The sequence below is a fragment of the Pelobates fuscus genome, chromosome 10 (genome assembly GCF_036172605.1).
Source record: "Pelobates fuscus isolate aPelFus1 chromosome 10, aPelFus1.pri, whole genome shotgun sequence".
In the NCBI taxonomy this organism is placed as follows: Eukaryota; Metazoa; Chordata; class Amphibia; order Anura; family Pelobatidae; genus Pelobates; species Pelobates fuscus.
This window is the reverse complement of record NC_086326.1, coordinates 25,718,866-25,734,142: the sequence shown is the minus strand read 5'-3', so window position 1 is coordinate 25,734,142 and position 15,277 is coordinate 25,718,866. Positions and strand designations below refer to the sequence as shown.

The following is a 15,277-nucleotide window of genomic DNA, read 5'->3' as shown; positions in this document are numbered from 1 at the left end:
AGGGCTTTATAAACAAAGTGATTAAACTCCTAAATGGCAGAGGGGCATGGTCTATACACAAAAACTGCTTCATTAAACTTAAGTTTGTCTGGTGACTACAACATCCCTTGAACTAGCAAAACAGAAATATAACTTTAAAAATGTATTTGCAGATAGAATTTTAATTTATTTTTTACTACTTATTTGGTACTTTTCTGGTTGACGCTCCCTCAACTTACCAGCTATACACTGGTAATTAAACTTCTATCAGAAGTTAGATCAGGGTGTTTGTTCACTTACTGGAGATTAGTTAAAATGCATTTTCAAAATCCTTAAACCTGGTTAAATAATAAATGGTTTTGTCATGTTTCAGGGCCCAGTTTCAGAAAACGATGACAGGCATGCATGCAAATTTCAGTTTGCAGCGATCATCGATAATGAAAGTAAACACTTGTAACACACCCATGGCACTTGTTAATGCCTTCACAAAACGCCTCACCACAAAAACCTGCTGGAAGATTTTGAAAAGGACATTACATATTATTTGAAGTGTAAGCATGACTTTTGGTGATCACAAACATCTTAAATCAAACTGTATGCTCCTGCTGCGTAAGGACAGCACAGCATATGAAGTCCGAAGGCAAAGTTCCACACGATCTACAAAGCTAAAAGCTGGGAGGACAATTTTTGTCCAACCATGATACGACCAAGTGCAAAGTGTAAGGGGCAGTTGTAGGGGATAAACTGCTCATCTCATAGAACCCTGCTCCGCAGGTGCCTACTGTGCAAAAATAGGCCAAAATTAGACACTCTATTCAGCTGAGATTTTTTTTTTTTTTTTAATGCATTTACATATTGTATTTGTATTAAAAAATAGTCAGAATTAAACCAGTTTTCCTTTTATGCTACATACACAATTTTTGTATCACACACACAGACAACACACACAAATTGTGTCTACGGCAGCTATGATGGCAGGGGTAATTTTGTTTTGCACCCTCACAAAGTAGCCAAATCAATTTGGGCACCCACGATGCATATGGTTTCTCCTGCAAGAGATCTTCAATGAGCTAAGCAGGACTTAAGGTGTTAAATAGCATGGAAAATATAGAAATTCTATGACGCAACTGAAAACATTTGCTCTAGCGTACAAAGGTGCATTAATGCGAAAGCTAGTTTACATCAGACGTGATCAGTTCTCAGGTTTCAAAGGCAATAAATGTGTATGAAAATACAGACAGGAATTTTAGTTCCGTCCTCGGAACACCTTGCAGGTTCAGTGTAAAGTGCAATCGTAAGAGCAAAGCAATCTCCGGGAACATTACATTGGTTACCACATGCGTACAAATAAATTCTGGGGGACATTTCTAAACACCCATGATAACCATTGATCCTGAATAATCCTTAGATTATCCAATGAATATTTAGATAATAAGTTGAACAATCACAGCTCACAGATACAGATACACTATAGTTTACAGCCACCGGCTCTGAAACGGGTTAGCCTATTTGACAAAAACATGTCTTCCTTCCTCTGTAATGCACGTCATACCAAGAAGAGCTGAGTTTTTTTAAACTTATACCTTTTCCTGTAGTGGGGTTTTTAGCTATCCTGCATCGGCCTAGGATTGGATCTGGTGTCCTTTAATTTATTTAGTGGCAGGGGCTACCCACGGAACATATGAATTCATTTTATTGGAAGATACAGATCATTTCTTTTTTGTTCATTTGGATTTTGCTCATGTTAAAAAAAATAAAAAAATATGCAAGGGCTTGAGTAATAAATAGATGAGCAACATTATGAAACTGAAACATTAATCAGATAATTAAAAAATATTAACAGCAAGACATGAATAATTAACTTCATATGGCAATTAAAATAAGCTGGAAAAAAATTGCATGGTTTTAAATCCCAAAGTAAAATAAATAAAAATATGAAAAATCCATCATTCATAAATCATCAAGTAAGAGCAAGCTTCTTTGCGTTATTGATTTTTCTCCCAAGGATTTGGCAAGCAAAAACACCCCAACAGATCTTAATGTATTTACCTCGTCTACGCCCATAGCTCCTGGCTGCATGTGGACACAAGGAAATGGAGGGAAATGCAATTAATGCAAACAGTCCAATACAGATATTTATATTACTTATCAGAACAGCGCCATAAAACTTTGCACTTAGATGAAAGGATTGTGAGACAGCAGCCAGAGGCCAAACGCACGCACATTCAGTAAAGGCTTACACTACCACGTTCACTTGTTTACAAACTACAAATCCCATGAATCTATGTCAGCCACTCGGGAAATTAGGTCCCAAACATTGGCAGTACCAAAGTTAGCATGCATATAGGTTTGGGGATTCAAGTTGAGCCATAACAGAAATCAAATAAAATCATTTATACAATAGATGTCAAGAAAAAATAATTAAGCAATCAGTAAAGGCAAAAACATTACAATATAACATTAGTTTCAGTAATCTATAGTTATCAAACAAGGTTTTGAATACAAGCATGCATTATATAGAAATCGATATTAATCTACTAAAACATGTAAAGTGAATGCAAACCTAAAGAGAAGGGGAAAAAAAGGAAAACCAATGCAAAGCATTCTTAGGAGTGTTTTTAACATAAACTAAACAATATAAGAAAAACATTTAAAACGATTCCCCAGGCTGCAGCTCATCGTCTTTTCCTTAAATGAGGTTGGCGTGTCTCAGGGCACGAGACCTGGAGGGCTAAGATAGAAGGCAAGATATATGGTGGATTGAAGAATCTGTAGGTAAGAGATGGAGGATAGAAGACTTATAGGGTTACAAACTAGTGAGAATTGAAATTTAATGGAATTTTGTTTTCCCCCAGTTCGGCAATATTTTGCACTTTTTTTTTTTGTTTGTTTTACATTGGCTGCTGGACAGATTTGTTAATTCATTATCTTCACATTAAGGAGAAATAACAACTGAACTCCAGCCTGGACATTCTAAATTAGTAAGCCAGCTATATTCAGATATCCTCCCATTTTACGACACTGTATAGGAAACCGGATAGCTCTCTTCAAAAAAAAAAAACCCAAAAAAACAGCCACGGTTACATTTCTGCAGAGGAAACCCAAGAGTCAGATCAGATGCGAGTTTCAAATGTATAGAAAGCGAGAGCAAACTGGGGTCAAGACGTTTTATGCAAATCCAATCAAAAGAGAGGGGGGGGGGGGGGGGGAGTGTTACCATTACTATACATGAACTACAAAGTTAAAAAGGGAAAAGGGAAAAGGGAAAACTTACTTTGTTTACCAATAGCCAACTTGTATTTGCGTTCCCGCTATCCTCCCTTTCAAACTTCTATTATTTTTTTTATTTGAATTGCTATAATTCTTAGTAAATACCCTCTTTAGATATTTGTTTTTTAGAAATTTTAATTGGCAGGCTGCAAAAAGGGCAGAAAACAAGTATGGTAGTCTGGAAATCAATGATCCCGCCTTAAATAAGGTCATGTTAATAGATTTTTTATTTTTATAAAAATTGTGTAAATGCCCTAAAAAAAAAGAATTTTCATGGCAGGGAACTTAAGGGGTTAAAGGTTTCCTGCAAAAAAATAAATAAATTTTTTTTTAATAAAATATCAATCTCTTTGCACTTATTTTGCGGAAACACATACCACTAGAAAATAAATAATGGAAGATTTCAGGGTTTTATTGACGGTCAGTTGAGGCAGAATTACACATGCAGGAAAGATGAGATGTTTGTTGTTGAAGGATAATTATTCAGACAGAAACCCATGAATGGTTAAGTGTTAAGATCAATTCTTCATAAAAGGTCTGAACGTGATGCAATCAGCATGCACATTACATCAATTTCCATGGTGACAGGCCCATGTTAGAACCTTTTCCCTGGAATATCCATCAATAATCTGTACAGTTCCTTATAGAAAGTCATTAGGTCTTTCTCGCTCATCAGTCGGAGAAAGGTTAATTACAAGAAATGTCACTACTGTGGAACAATATTACCCTGGGTTATATTATCCCAGATTTGACCTGGGTGCATTTGTTTGCACTAACTTCACATCACCAAAAAAAAAAAAAAAGCATCTAAAAGCTGCAAATCTCATCCGTAGTCTTTACAAGCCCTCCACTATTTGCCTAGGCCAGACTTTCTGTGGCTGTCCAATCACCAAAGCTGCTCAGTGAGTAGTCTTTGCAAGGCAGGTTCTCTGGGAATTTGCTGCCTCAAATTTAGCTACAGTGAGCTAAACAACCAGGAAGTAACCGGATCTGTAACCGGGTTGTAACAAGGTATATTGATAAGTGTGACAATTTTTCGATTGAAATCTGCATTTTTGGTGAAATATAGAAAGACGACACACTGTTCACACAAAGCATTTCAGCAAGTTAAAATGCTCTAGACAGCCAAGCAGTATGGACGCACTTCTGTAGAGCTCCTAAACAAAAGTGACAAATCCCCTATAATCGACGGCCCAGCAGTGCCATCCAAACCAGAGACTTTTAGGAAAAATACCCCTAAGCTGCGGGCACTAAGCTGATGCCTTTCCAATACACGGACAAGGGTAGAAAAACGAGGAAAGGCACCCGGGCCTACCTCGACCTCCGTGCCTTTACAGCCGCATCCCTGATACCGGAGCTGACAAATAGCGACACGGGAGCCGGCCCGTCATTACAAGCGACCAGCACCCACCTCACGAAAGATATGGGACGCCGGTCTCAAAAACCACAGACGGGCGAGAGCCAAAACACCCGCGACATCGGCACCATGCTTCAGCGCACCTCGACCTCCAAGATGGCGGCCCGCGAAGCTACAGGCGCGGAACTCGGAGACACAAGCACAGAACACAACGGGGCACCGACTCATGCTACTACCGTGTCCCTGGTAGAGCAGGAAGCGGAGAGAAATGCACTAGCACCGGCCACCAAGCAGGACATATTAAACCTCCTGCGAGAACTGAGACAGTCATCAAATGCCGACCTAGATCTCATCAGGACAGAAGTCCAGGCGGTAACAGCACGCACACGGGCATCAGAAGAGGATATTGCAGACTTACGACATGAGGTGACAGGACTCAGGGAAACCCTGCAAAACGTACAGTCCGCTCAATCTGCACTCCTCATGAGAGCCGACCTCGCTGAAGACCGCAGCCGGCGAGCTAACATTAAAATCAGGGGCATCCCGGACTCCACTGACGCGGCCGAACTGCCACAATACATCAGACGGCTGATTACCACAATCTTGCCGCACACTCAGGCCAAAAGGACAGACATTGATGGCTGCTTCCGCATAGCCAAATCCAAGCAGGCTCCATCCTCCGCTCCTCGAGATGTAATCATCAGGTGTCACTCCCTGTCGGACAAACAACGACTTATGAATGCACTAAAAGGGAAAACCCCGCTCAAATTCGAGGCAGCACAACTTACCTTTTTTCAAGACTTAACGCGAAACACGCTACAATGGAGAAAATCCTTGAGCATGGTGACATCTCGGCTTAGGGAGGCGGGAATTGAATACAGGTGGTCCTTCCCCAGGGCACTCACAGTCACCAAGAACGGCGCAGCGGTGAAACTCACCTCACCGGAGGAGTCCCACTCCTTCCTCCAGGCAGTGGGAATACCGCCGCAGACCCTGACCCTGGCCGCTCCATCTACCCCACAAACCTGGGACCCAGAACGAATAATTCCTTTCACCCCCAGAGGAGGCGACGGCACGAGAGATGGGCCTGGATGACTGGAACACCGCAAGGACACTTAATGTTATCCTGTTATAAAGTATTAATGTTTAGCATTTAATTCTCCTTTCCCAAATTCCATGTATAAAGTTGACCTTCTGACCGACATACCCGCTGACGACCCCCCACTCTACATAACTAGCGGCTCCACAACAGGGGGCTAATCCAACCGCGCAGGAGCCTTACGCTCTCACAAGTGCCCCTAAATATACCCCCCCCCCCCCCCGTGTCCTCCTGGGTTAGAGGACGGGAATAGCCTACATAACCGGTATGTTAGCCCCTGACATCGCACATACCCCACCGAAGCCATAAGCTGACCCAATCACGAGCCATGCGCTCTGGAGATAATCCACAGCTCTTACTAGCCATGCCAAATCTCAAGTACAGAACACACACCAAATACCAAGCTGTACACCTTGTGCGCGACGCACACCATAAGAGTACGACGCCTCACAGACATAGACGGCCCCTTAGACACACCTGTAGTGTGAGGGACTTAAGCGTCACTCGCACAGCACAAACAACACACTCCACCTTGTAGCTCTAAGCGTACAGGGTATACTACACATAAAGCCTTGCATACTCCAAAGTCAGCTGTCAATACAACACGCATACGCTTACCCCACGCTGACATACTCCGCATAAACGAATATTAATTAACATAAAATACTGTGCAGAAATCCATCTTACCACTGCCCTTATATGAATGTTACACAAGATCGTATCATTGTGGTCTGATAACATGCCTGTCTCATCATTGCACAAAGAAAATAAAGAATTAAAAAAAAAAAAAATGCTCTAGAGTTCTGGAGTGCTCATTTAAGGCCAAGAAAATCTAGACGAAGCCTAGATTCCTTCTGAAGCTCTTAAAAAAGACTCGCCTTTGGGTTAAAAAACTTGATGGCATTAATCAATGATCATTTAGAGAAGTCCTGGATTGCGGTCCTTTTCTTTGAAACATCTGTGCTAGTTTAGGAACATTTGCCCCCTCTTTCCATAGGAGGGCCCATCACATTCCATATATATTACAGCCCCGTTCCCCCTAACCTCATCGTGTGAAGAAACAAGATTAGTTATTGCAGCCATAACATTCTATTGTATGAGTGGTTACAGTATTAGTCTAATAACTAATTCTGGAGTTATTTTCATCATAGCTGGATACAGAAAGGTTTTGAAAGCTGCAACCTTTCTAAGTGCATTTTACATCACTCAACTCAAAGAACATTGGGTTATGTACATTACAAGAAGGATTCAAAATTAACAATATTCTCCATATGCAAAGATATGGCAGTAAAAAGGTTTGAATGGAAAATCATATCTCATATATACAGGAGGTCCTGAAATGGGCTCAACATTTAAAGTTGTACGCTACTGGAGACCGTTAGCACTGCAAGCCTGGATGGTCCTTGACACACTGACCACGACTGAATTTACCCTTTCTAAAGATATTCTATATTCCGGACACCATGGATTACACTCAATTTTACAGAATGTGTTAGTCACGCGGAAAACAAACTCTTCAATTACATTACTTTGCTAGCTTGGCTTAAAATTGCCAATTCTTTGTCAATTTTGAAAAGTGCTACGGAATTTGTTTGCGCTATATAAATGCCGATTATAATATTAATTTAAGCGGTTTCCTCAAAACGTGAAAGGTCTACAGATAATAATGAAAACAACAATACTAATAAAATAAATAAAGCAAAGGTTTTATTACTCAGAATGTTGCGTATACACCAAGTTCCATTGAACTGAAAAAATAAATAAATAAATACATCGGCACCTCTGCTATAGTTACAACTGGGCTGTTTTCTGATTGTAATAATTTTAGTATGTCTCCCGATGTGTATAAAATAGCACTGTTTTGAAATCTTCCTAACTGTAATGTTAAGAATACATAAACAAAATAATTACACCTAAAACGAAGATGTTCTTATGAAAGGGAAAAAAAATTAAAAAAAGTGTTCATTTTAATAACCTTTAACATATTAAAGAGAACAAGTGTTCAACTTAATCCCACTTGGAACAGCAGCTTTTAACATAAGAGGTCAGTAGTGTTCACAATGACGAGGAATAAAAATAACAAGTACTATAGGGTTGAGCAATCTTCATTATAGAGGGCTGTTAAATGTACTTAATGAATAACTGGGGAGGTAAAAGGGAAAAAAGAAAAATTAAAAAGTCAATACGTGTGGACTCTAATGTGAAACCATGACATGTTTACATTTAGGATTGAACTTCCAGACTTCAACTAGTCAAAGTTTAAAGTGCGACAGCGAGGGTTCAAACTCCTCTTACAAAAGGGATTCTATAGTGAAAGAAAAACGAAGTTAAGAAAACCTTTGTTTACTTCCCAGATTCCAACAGTGATGTCCCTCAGCGCTGGGTTGGCGCTCCTCCTAATCCGACAAGAAGGGGAGGGGCTAATGCGCATGCCCGGTGAGCGCATTAGGCCCCCTGCCCATAGGAAAGATTTATCTGATGCTGGATGTATCCATGCAGAGCGTGAGGTGACCCAAAGGTCTGTTAGCCACCAGGAAGTGCCTCTAGCGGCTGACTGGTTGACAGCCACTAGAGGCAGTCTTAGTCCTGCAATGAATGATTTACATTGCAGGATTAAGGGGGACAGGGACACTGCAATCAAGACATCAGACAACGGAGCAGTTTTAATGCAGATAATCTGGTGCTCAGTGATGCGCTCCAATTCAATGGATCATCTACCTTCCGCTCAAGCCATAGAAATTGTTTATTGAATTGTATAATAATCCACATTAAGACAGGCAAACTGATTTTGGAGGACGCTATTCTCATTTACAGAGCGCCAGATTCTGCCGCATTAACTGCAGCGAGAAAAAGGTGCTGCAATTTGACATTGACGAACCAAGAAAGAGTTGAGTGTGCCCTTCCCAATCTTCCGATCTTAACCCGGTGTTCTACTTTTATCCGAAGCACAAATAAACCTTCACATATTTGCTTACTATTGTATCAGTTATAAAAGAACAATTCTGTACCATCTGCCATCTTAATGACTTGAAATACACGCTGCATTAACAGAGACAATGAAATGGCTTCAAAGTCACATTGTCTTTTTTTTCCCCCCCAACAGCACAAACTTTACAATGCTGGCATAGAAGAATAAAATCGAAAAATAAAAAAATCATTTTATTCCATTCCCAGCACTTCATAGAATGACGTGTGAGAGCGTATGGGTTTGCAAGGTTGAATACAAAACAGACACTGCAGTGAGAGCTTATCAGAGCAAGGCAGCTTAGACTGCAAACTGAAAATTCCCAATTCTGAATCCCTACGATAACGCTTCAATAGCAGAGAAAAAAAAAAAAACCACCTTGTTACGGAAGTTAAAAAAAAATAAAAAAAATATGCATTTTAGATATTTTCTTTTTTGCTCAAATAGTCAAAGCTTTTAACATGCTTTTCTTTAACATTCTTATTTGTGAATTGTTGAAATGAGGCTGAGCAGTTAAAAGGCAGGGTTTACAATGCTGCCTAGTAATACCTATTTATTCTATGAGGAGATGCGGATTGGTGCAGAGCGGCGTTCAGCCACGCGTGTGCAATAGCCTCAGCGAGACAGAGAAAATGTACGTAAAATACCTTTTCACTCCATACTGGGGGAGATCACTTGTTCAAAATGTGAACACAAGCGATAAGTCAGGGCTCGACAAATCCTAGCGCCCAGAGGTGCCAGGCTGACTGAGTGGAGGTGGGTTGGCGAGCGGTGAGCCGGCGGAGAGCACAGGCAGGCGACGAGAGAGCTGTAACTTCTTCTCTGCTCCCTTGCGCGGCTCTCCAGTGATGCCGGAACAGGACGGCCCTACTGCCCTGGCATCACTAAACAGCACTTTAGAGAGATGACAGCATCCCCACCGGACCCCAGGGAAAGTCGAACCACTCCAGCTCTCACAAAAGGTAGAGAGGCTGGGTGGTCAGATTCAAATGGGAAAAAAAAAAGGAAAATTAATGTGTGCGTCTGTCAGCGAGAGTGTGTGTGTGTGTGTGTGTCGTTCAGTGGGTGTATTTGTTTAGGTGACCAATCCCCCTCCAATCATATGGGAAAGGGTTTTTTACTCACCTTTTTGTTTCCCCACGCACTGATGGTCTTGTCGCAGCTGGCCCCACCTCCATGACTGAGATCAATCTTATGATCTCCGTAAATCCATAGGAAAGCTTTGGGAGGCTATTGCGCATGTGTGGCAAAACCTCATGCAGCACCAATCAGCATAAAGATACATTGCATCAATGCATCTCTATGGGGAATGTAGATGCTGCACACTGTGCAGCACTGAGAGTATGCACCTCTAGAAGCAGTCTGAGTGTGTTACTAGGCAACAATGTAAACACTGCCTTTTCTCTGAACAGAGATAACACACACACACACACACACACTAACCAGCCACAACATTAACAGGTTAAGTGAATAACATTGATACTATTGTTACAATGGCGGCTGTCAGTGTGTGGGATGTATTAGGCAGCAAGTGAACAGTCAGTTCTTGAATTTCAGGTGTTGAAAGCAGGAGGAATGGGCAAGGGAAAAGATAGGAGTGACAAGGGCCAAATAGAGATGGCTAGACGACCGGGTCAGAGCATCCCCAAAATAGCAAGTCTTTTGGGTGTTCCTGGTATGCAGTGGTTAGTACCTAGCAAAAATGGTGCAATAATGGACAACCAGTGAACCAGATTCAAGGCGATGGGCACCCATGGCTCACTGATGCACGTGGGGAGCTACGGTAGTTAGTCTACTCGGATCACACTGAAGAATTGCGGAAAAAACGTAATGACCACCATGATAGAAAGGTGTCGGAACACACCGTGCAGCGCAGTTTACTGCGTATGGGGCTGTGTAGCACCTGTCTACTACTAAATGCGCCTTCATTGGGGAAGTACACATCAGAACTGGACCATGGAGTAATGGTCTGATGAACCACGTTTTCTTTTTGATCAAGTGGATGGCTGGGTGTGTGCGCCATTTACCTGGGGAAAAGATGGCATTAGGATGCACTATGGGAAGAAGGGAGGTGGGTGGATGCAATGTTATGCTCTGGACAATGTTCTGCTGGGAAACCTTGGATCATGGCATTTATGTGGATGCTACTTTGACACGTATCACCTACCTAGACTTCTATTTCTTCCCTGATGGAAGTGGCTCTTTTAGCAGTAAATTTAGGAATAGTTTGGAGGAATATGACAAAGAGTTCAAGGTGTTGCCTTTACCTCTATATTCCCCAGATCTCAATCTGACTCAGCATCTGTGGGATGTTCTGGAACAACAAATCTGATCCATGGGGGGCCCACCTCACCACTTGCAGGACTCTGCTGCTAACGTATTGGTGCAGATCCCACATAACACATGCAGAGGTCTTGTCTAATCATAGCAGTTTTGCCAGCACAAGGAGGACCTACACGAAACTAGGCAGGTGGTTTTAATGCTGTGGACAATCATTGTATGTTTTTCCTTTCTATCTTGTGTATTTCAGACCATGGCAATTTTGATGCAGAAGATGCATTTAGCCAAACGTGGCTTCAGGGTTATTTTTCACAAAACCTAGACCTGACTGTTATGTGTCATTTCAGCACTAGACACATGTAACAAAAATACATTAACTAAATAAAAAGCAGCCAAAAACAAGCCGTTGCTTATGTTACAACCACATGCTGTGCATGAGTAATGCAAATAATAATGGCTTAAAAATACAGCTAACTGCAGAGTTTGTGGGTGTACACTGAAACATACAGAGGAGTTCAGCTAACTGGGAATTGTGGAGAGTTGGCAAGGGAATTGCCACATTGTAAACACTCAGAAATGTGCACTCTGCTCAGTATTCTAGAACACATGGCATCGTGAATACATGTGATATTGGATTAATACTTTCAGCATTTCAAAGGACGAACAGGGTAGATAACCTCAGATGACACATTACAAATGGCTAGGATATACTGTATCTGTATTATCAACGTTTAGACGATTTTGTTGGGTTATTTATTTTATTGCTGTGCATTCAAGCACCCAAAATACCACTTTCAGTCATTAAATGCACTACCGTTTAAATGCAACCCCATTTTTAGACATTCAATGTACAAAACCAGATCATTGATTGAAATTAAAAAAAAATAAAAAGGACACTCGCTGGTAACAATAAGCCCCCTTTATGTGTATTCCAGGGGTCAGCAACCTATGGCACTTGAGGTGCCGTTGCACCAAACAGGCTCTGGCCTACGAGGAGTCCCAGTAGGACTTCAAATATCTGCTAGTGCAACCCAAGCGGTGGTGGTGAGGGAGAATCCTCAATTTACCTATTGCAGCACTTAGAGGAAGTGATCTCAGATCACTTCCTCCCCGCACTTGTGAATGGAAATCCCTACTGGAGTAGGGTAGCTGGCAGCAGCAATCGCAGCTCCTGCCCTTGACCAGTACCTGACCAGCCCCACTGGACCTCAGGAAAGCCACATACACTGCTAGATAACCACAGCAGTGTTAATTTTTGGGCAAATTGAACTAACTGGTTTTAGTCATAGTCTTTTGACTAAAAAGATGTTTTAGTCTACTAAATCTCCAGTCTACCAAAAAAATATTTACAGTGTTTAGATTAAAAGGCCTGCAGGAACATAATATACACACCAGAACCACTACTACATTACATTAAGCTGCAGTTGTTCTGGTGGTTATAGCAGGTAATATTTAATGAACATAAAAACTGCTCCATAGATAAAAGTTACACTTTGTATTTGCACTAAATTGCATGTTATGACAGGATCTTGCACTACTATTTGAACTAAATCTCCTGGAGTCATTAAAGGGATCCTGTAGTACCAGGAAAACACCTTAAGACACTAGCTATAGCTAGTCTATAGAAGGTCAAACTAAATTTTGCTGGAAAATCTAGATAACAGATCCACACAAACTTCTAAATTCATCATCAGAACCTGGCACCTAATATAATCATTTACACAGACTCCCAAACAAAACAGGCCAGATGTCTCAAAAACTCTACAAAGAATCCAGTCAGTGGAAAGAATCGTCCACCATGGTAGAAATTCAAAAATAAAATGTAATCGACGTGCACAGTCTTCAGAGCTACAAAACAGAAAATTGGTATAAAACAGCTGAAAATAGCATTGGGTTATAAACACTCGAACATGGACAATAGATATTGAGACAATCAACCTATAAATAACATCTCAAATTATTTCTGAGGTAGCCAGTCTCCTTTGATACAGAAAGAACAATTCCAGGGGAGAGTTTTAAGTATTGTGTTCTTAATTGCTTTTCTTTACACATTTGACGGGTGCAGCATTTCGAAAGCTTCGAGTTGTGGAGCCAAGTCCTTTCCTGGTATATTCATAGCATTATCACAATAATCTTAATACGAAGTTAATCATTTATTCCATCCTTAATAACGTTTATAGAACTTGACCAGAGCTAGGCAAATATAGATAAAATGAGAGAAGATTATTAACGAATAATCCAAACTCCAAACCACTTCTGCTCTACATGCAGCTAGATTTGTGTGCCAGGAGCTATCTGCACCCCTACAGTCGCCTGCAAGGGAAAGCTGGTCTGTTCCCTCCTTACCTTATTGCTCTCCCTCCCAATTTACAATAAAAACCCAAACCAACACAAAAAATCCGCCCTAAGTCCACCCTCCCCCTAACCAAATGCTTCTACTTAAACATTTGATTTAACCCAAAGAGGGAGGCCGTGACATCAGACATAGGCATGGAAACCAGCGCGGGGAGCTTCACCCGATACCGGATTTCATGTGTGTTGTTCTTTACAAGGCAGGGGGTCACCGAAGTACAAATGCTCAATACAGCATTAGAAATTAAATTAAAGGGTTCTTGGAAAAGGATTGGAGTAACCCTTTAAAGTTAAAAATCAACACAGATGTAAAGAGCTCTAGTGCCTAGAGAAGCCCACGTAATTGTGAACTGCCTAAGAAGATCATCTATATATCTATCCTTTATAGAGCCATTTGCCATTCCTTGTAAGTATAATAAGTTCGTTCACACAACTTGAAGACAAACACACATGGACTGAGACTAGCTGCACCCATAACGGCTTTAAAAGTCAAAAGTAGGAGATAGATTGATATTTTAAATCAATATATAAAAATACAGAAAAAACAAAATGGAAACCAGAAAAGCACACTATAACATTATACCTGCAAAATGTGAAATGTAGCAATAACTGCAAAGGTTCTAATTAAAACCATTTCAAATAATATGAAAAGGTAAATTAACAAAAACAAGTGAGAAATAGATCACAAACGTGACATTATTGTACGAGATGCAGTCCACTGAACAAGAAACTTACTATTGAGTGCCATAATGTTATCTGTTCCTGGGTGATGAAAATTTATCCCCATTCGAGCTGTGAAAAAAAAACAAAAGGAGAAAATTAATTAGGACTATGTACTTCGGATCCCCTAATGGGGATTACAGAGACTTGTGACGGAATTAAAAAACATGAACAGGGTTATTCAGTAAACTCAAAATTTTCACTAAGGAAATCTTAATGGCAAGGGTAAAATAAATAATAAAAAAGGCAAGTTGTGAGAATTTTTCTAGGTCAGCTTTTTTGCATCATTTTTCCATTCCGATTTGATTCACAGCAAATTAAGAGTTATGGGAATAACCCTAACAGACTATATTGCAGGCAAGTTGAAGAAGGACTCTTGACAGAGTTGGCCATTATTACAAGTGTTCCTTTAAACAAATAGAGAAGATCAGCTTACTATTACGAGAGGGATAAAGAGAACAAAAACTGTTTACCATAAGAGATTTTTATTTTTTATTTTTTAAACACGTAATCAAATTAACACTCTGGAGAAATTAAATGGACATCTAGGAGGGTCAAACTGTAATCCACAGAACCTCATTTAAGAAATTAAAAACAAATACAATTATAAATTGCATTAAATAAGGGGAGAACAAAATGTAAATGTAATATGGACTGACAGTGAGAAATAAATATACCCAATGGGATGAAATAACAGTAGGGCTGCGTCACATACAAGGGAGCGACTTATTAAATGAAACCGAAAAGATATAACTGGTATGTGAGCGCTCCAATTAATTATGCAGATCTACATAAAAATCAAGATGAAAATATCAATAAACTTAAAAATGACCAATCTCGCCGAGATCACCACAATGACCACCATAAACCACAATTGAATGTACTGGGTGAGTCTTATCTGAATCAGAATACTCTACACATATATATAAGAGTATAACAAAATATCATTTATTGTATAATAAACCAATCATAAAAAATGAAACAACATCTCAAAACGTCCAGTATCAGATGTAATCGTGATGAATAGTAAGGGGCCCCTTATTCATATTCTTGTCGACAAAGGACTGATGTAAAAAATCAGAGATGTGCACATTAGCATAAAAACTATATGTGAACTCAAAAAAGTTCAAGCAGTAGGCTCCAGTCCAGTCCGTGAAAAAATATATAAGTGGATAAACGGATAGTGCCCAGACGACCAAGCCGTCTTACGGAGAGGGAGCTCAAACACCAGCCAAACACCCTGGTCAAGACTAAG

The 15,277-nt window shown here is 40.3% G+C and overlaps 2 protein-coding genes across 7 annotated transcripts in view; one reads left to right on the top strand and one right to left on the bottom strand.

Annotated features, from left to right (window-relative positions):
- The window catches only part of BTAF1 (B-TFIID TATA-box binding protein associated factor 1), a 398,618-nt gene that overhangs the window by 118,454 nt on the left and 264,887 nt on the right, over positions 1 to 15,277 (top strand). The gene's annotated exons all lie outside the window — the stretch shown is intronic.
- Positions 1 to 15,277, bottom strand: part of CPEB3 (cytoplasmic polyadenylation element binding protein 3) — a 101,187-nt gene that overhangs the window by 33,709 nt on the left and 52,201 nt on the right. For 3 of the 5 annotated variants that reach the window (XM_063435228.1, XM_063435227.1, XM_063435229.1), the window contains 2 exons: positions 14,038 to 14,094; positions 2,029 to 2,052 (listed from right to left, as the gene is read on the bottom strand). In XM_063435228.1, coding sequence (XP_063291298.1) covers positions 2,029 to 2,052; positions 14,038 to 14,094 — 81 coding nt within the window. The remainder of the gene's footprint in view (positions 1 to 2,028; positions 2,053 to 14,037; positions 14,095 to 15,277) is intronic. The other 2 variants (XM_063435230.1, XM_063435231.1) reach the window with 1 other exon arrangement.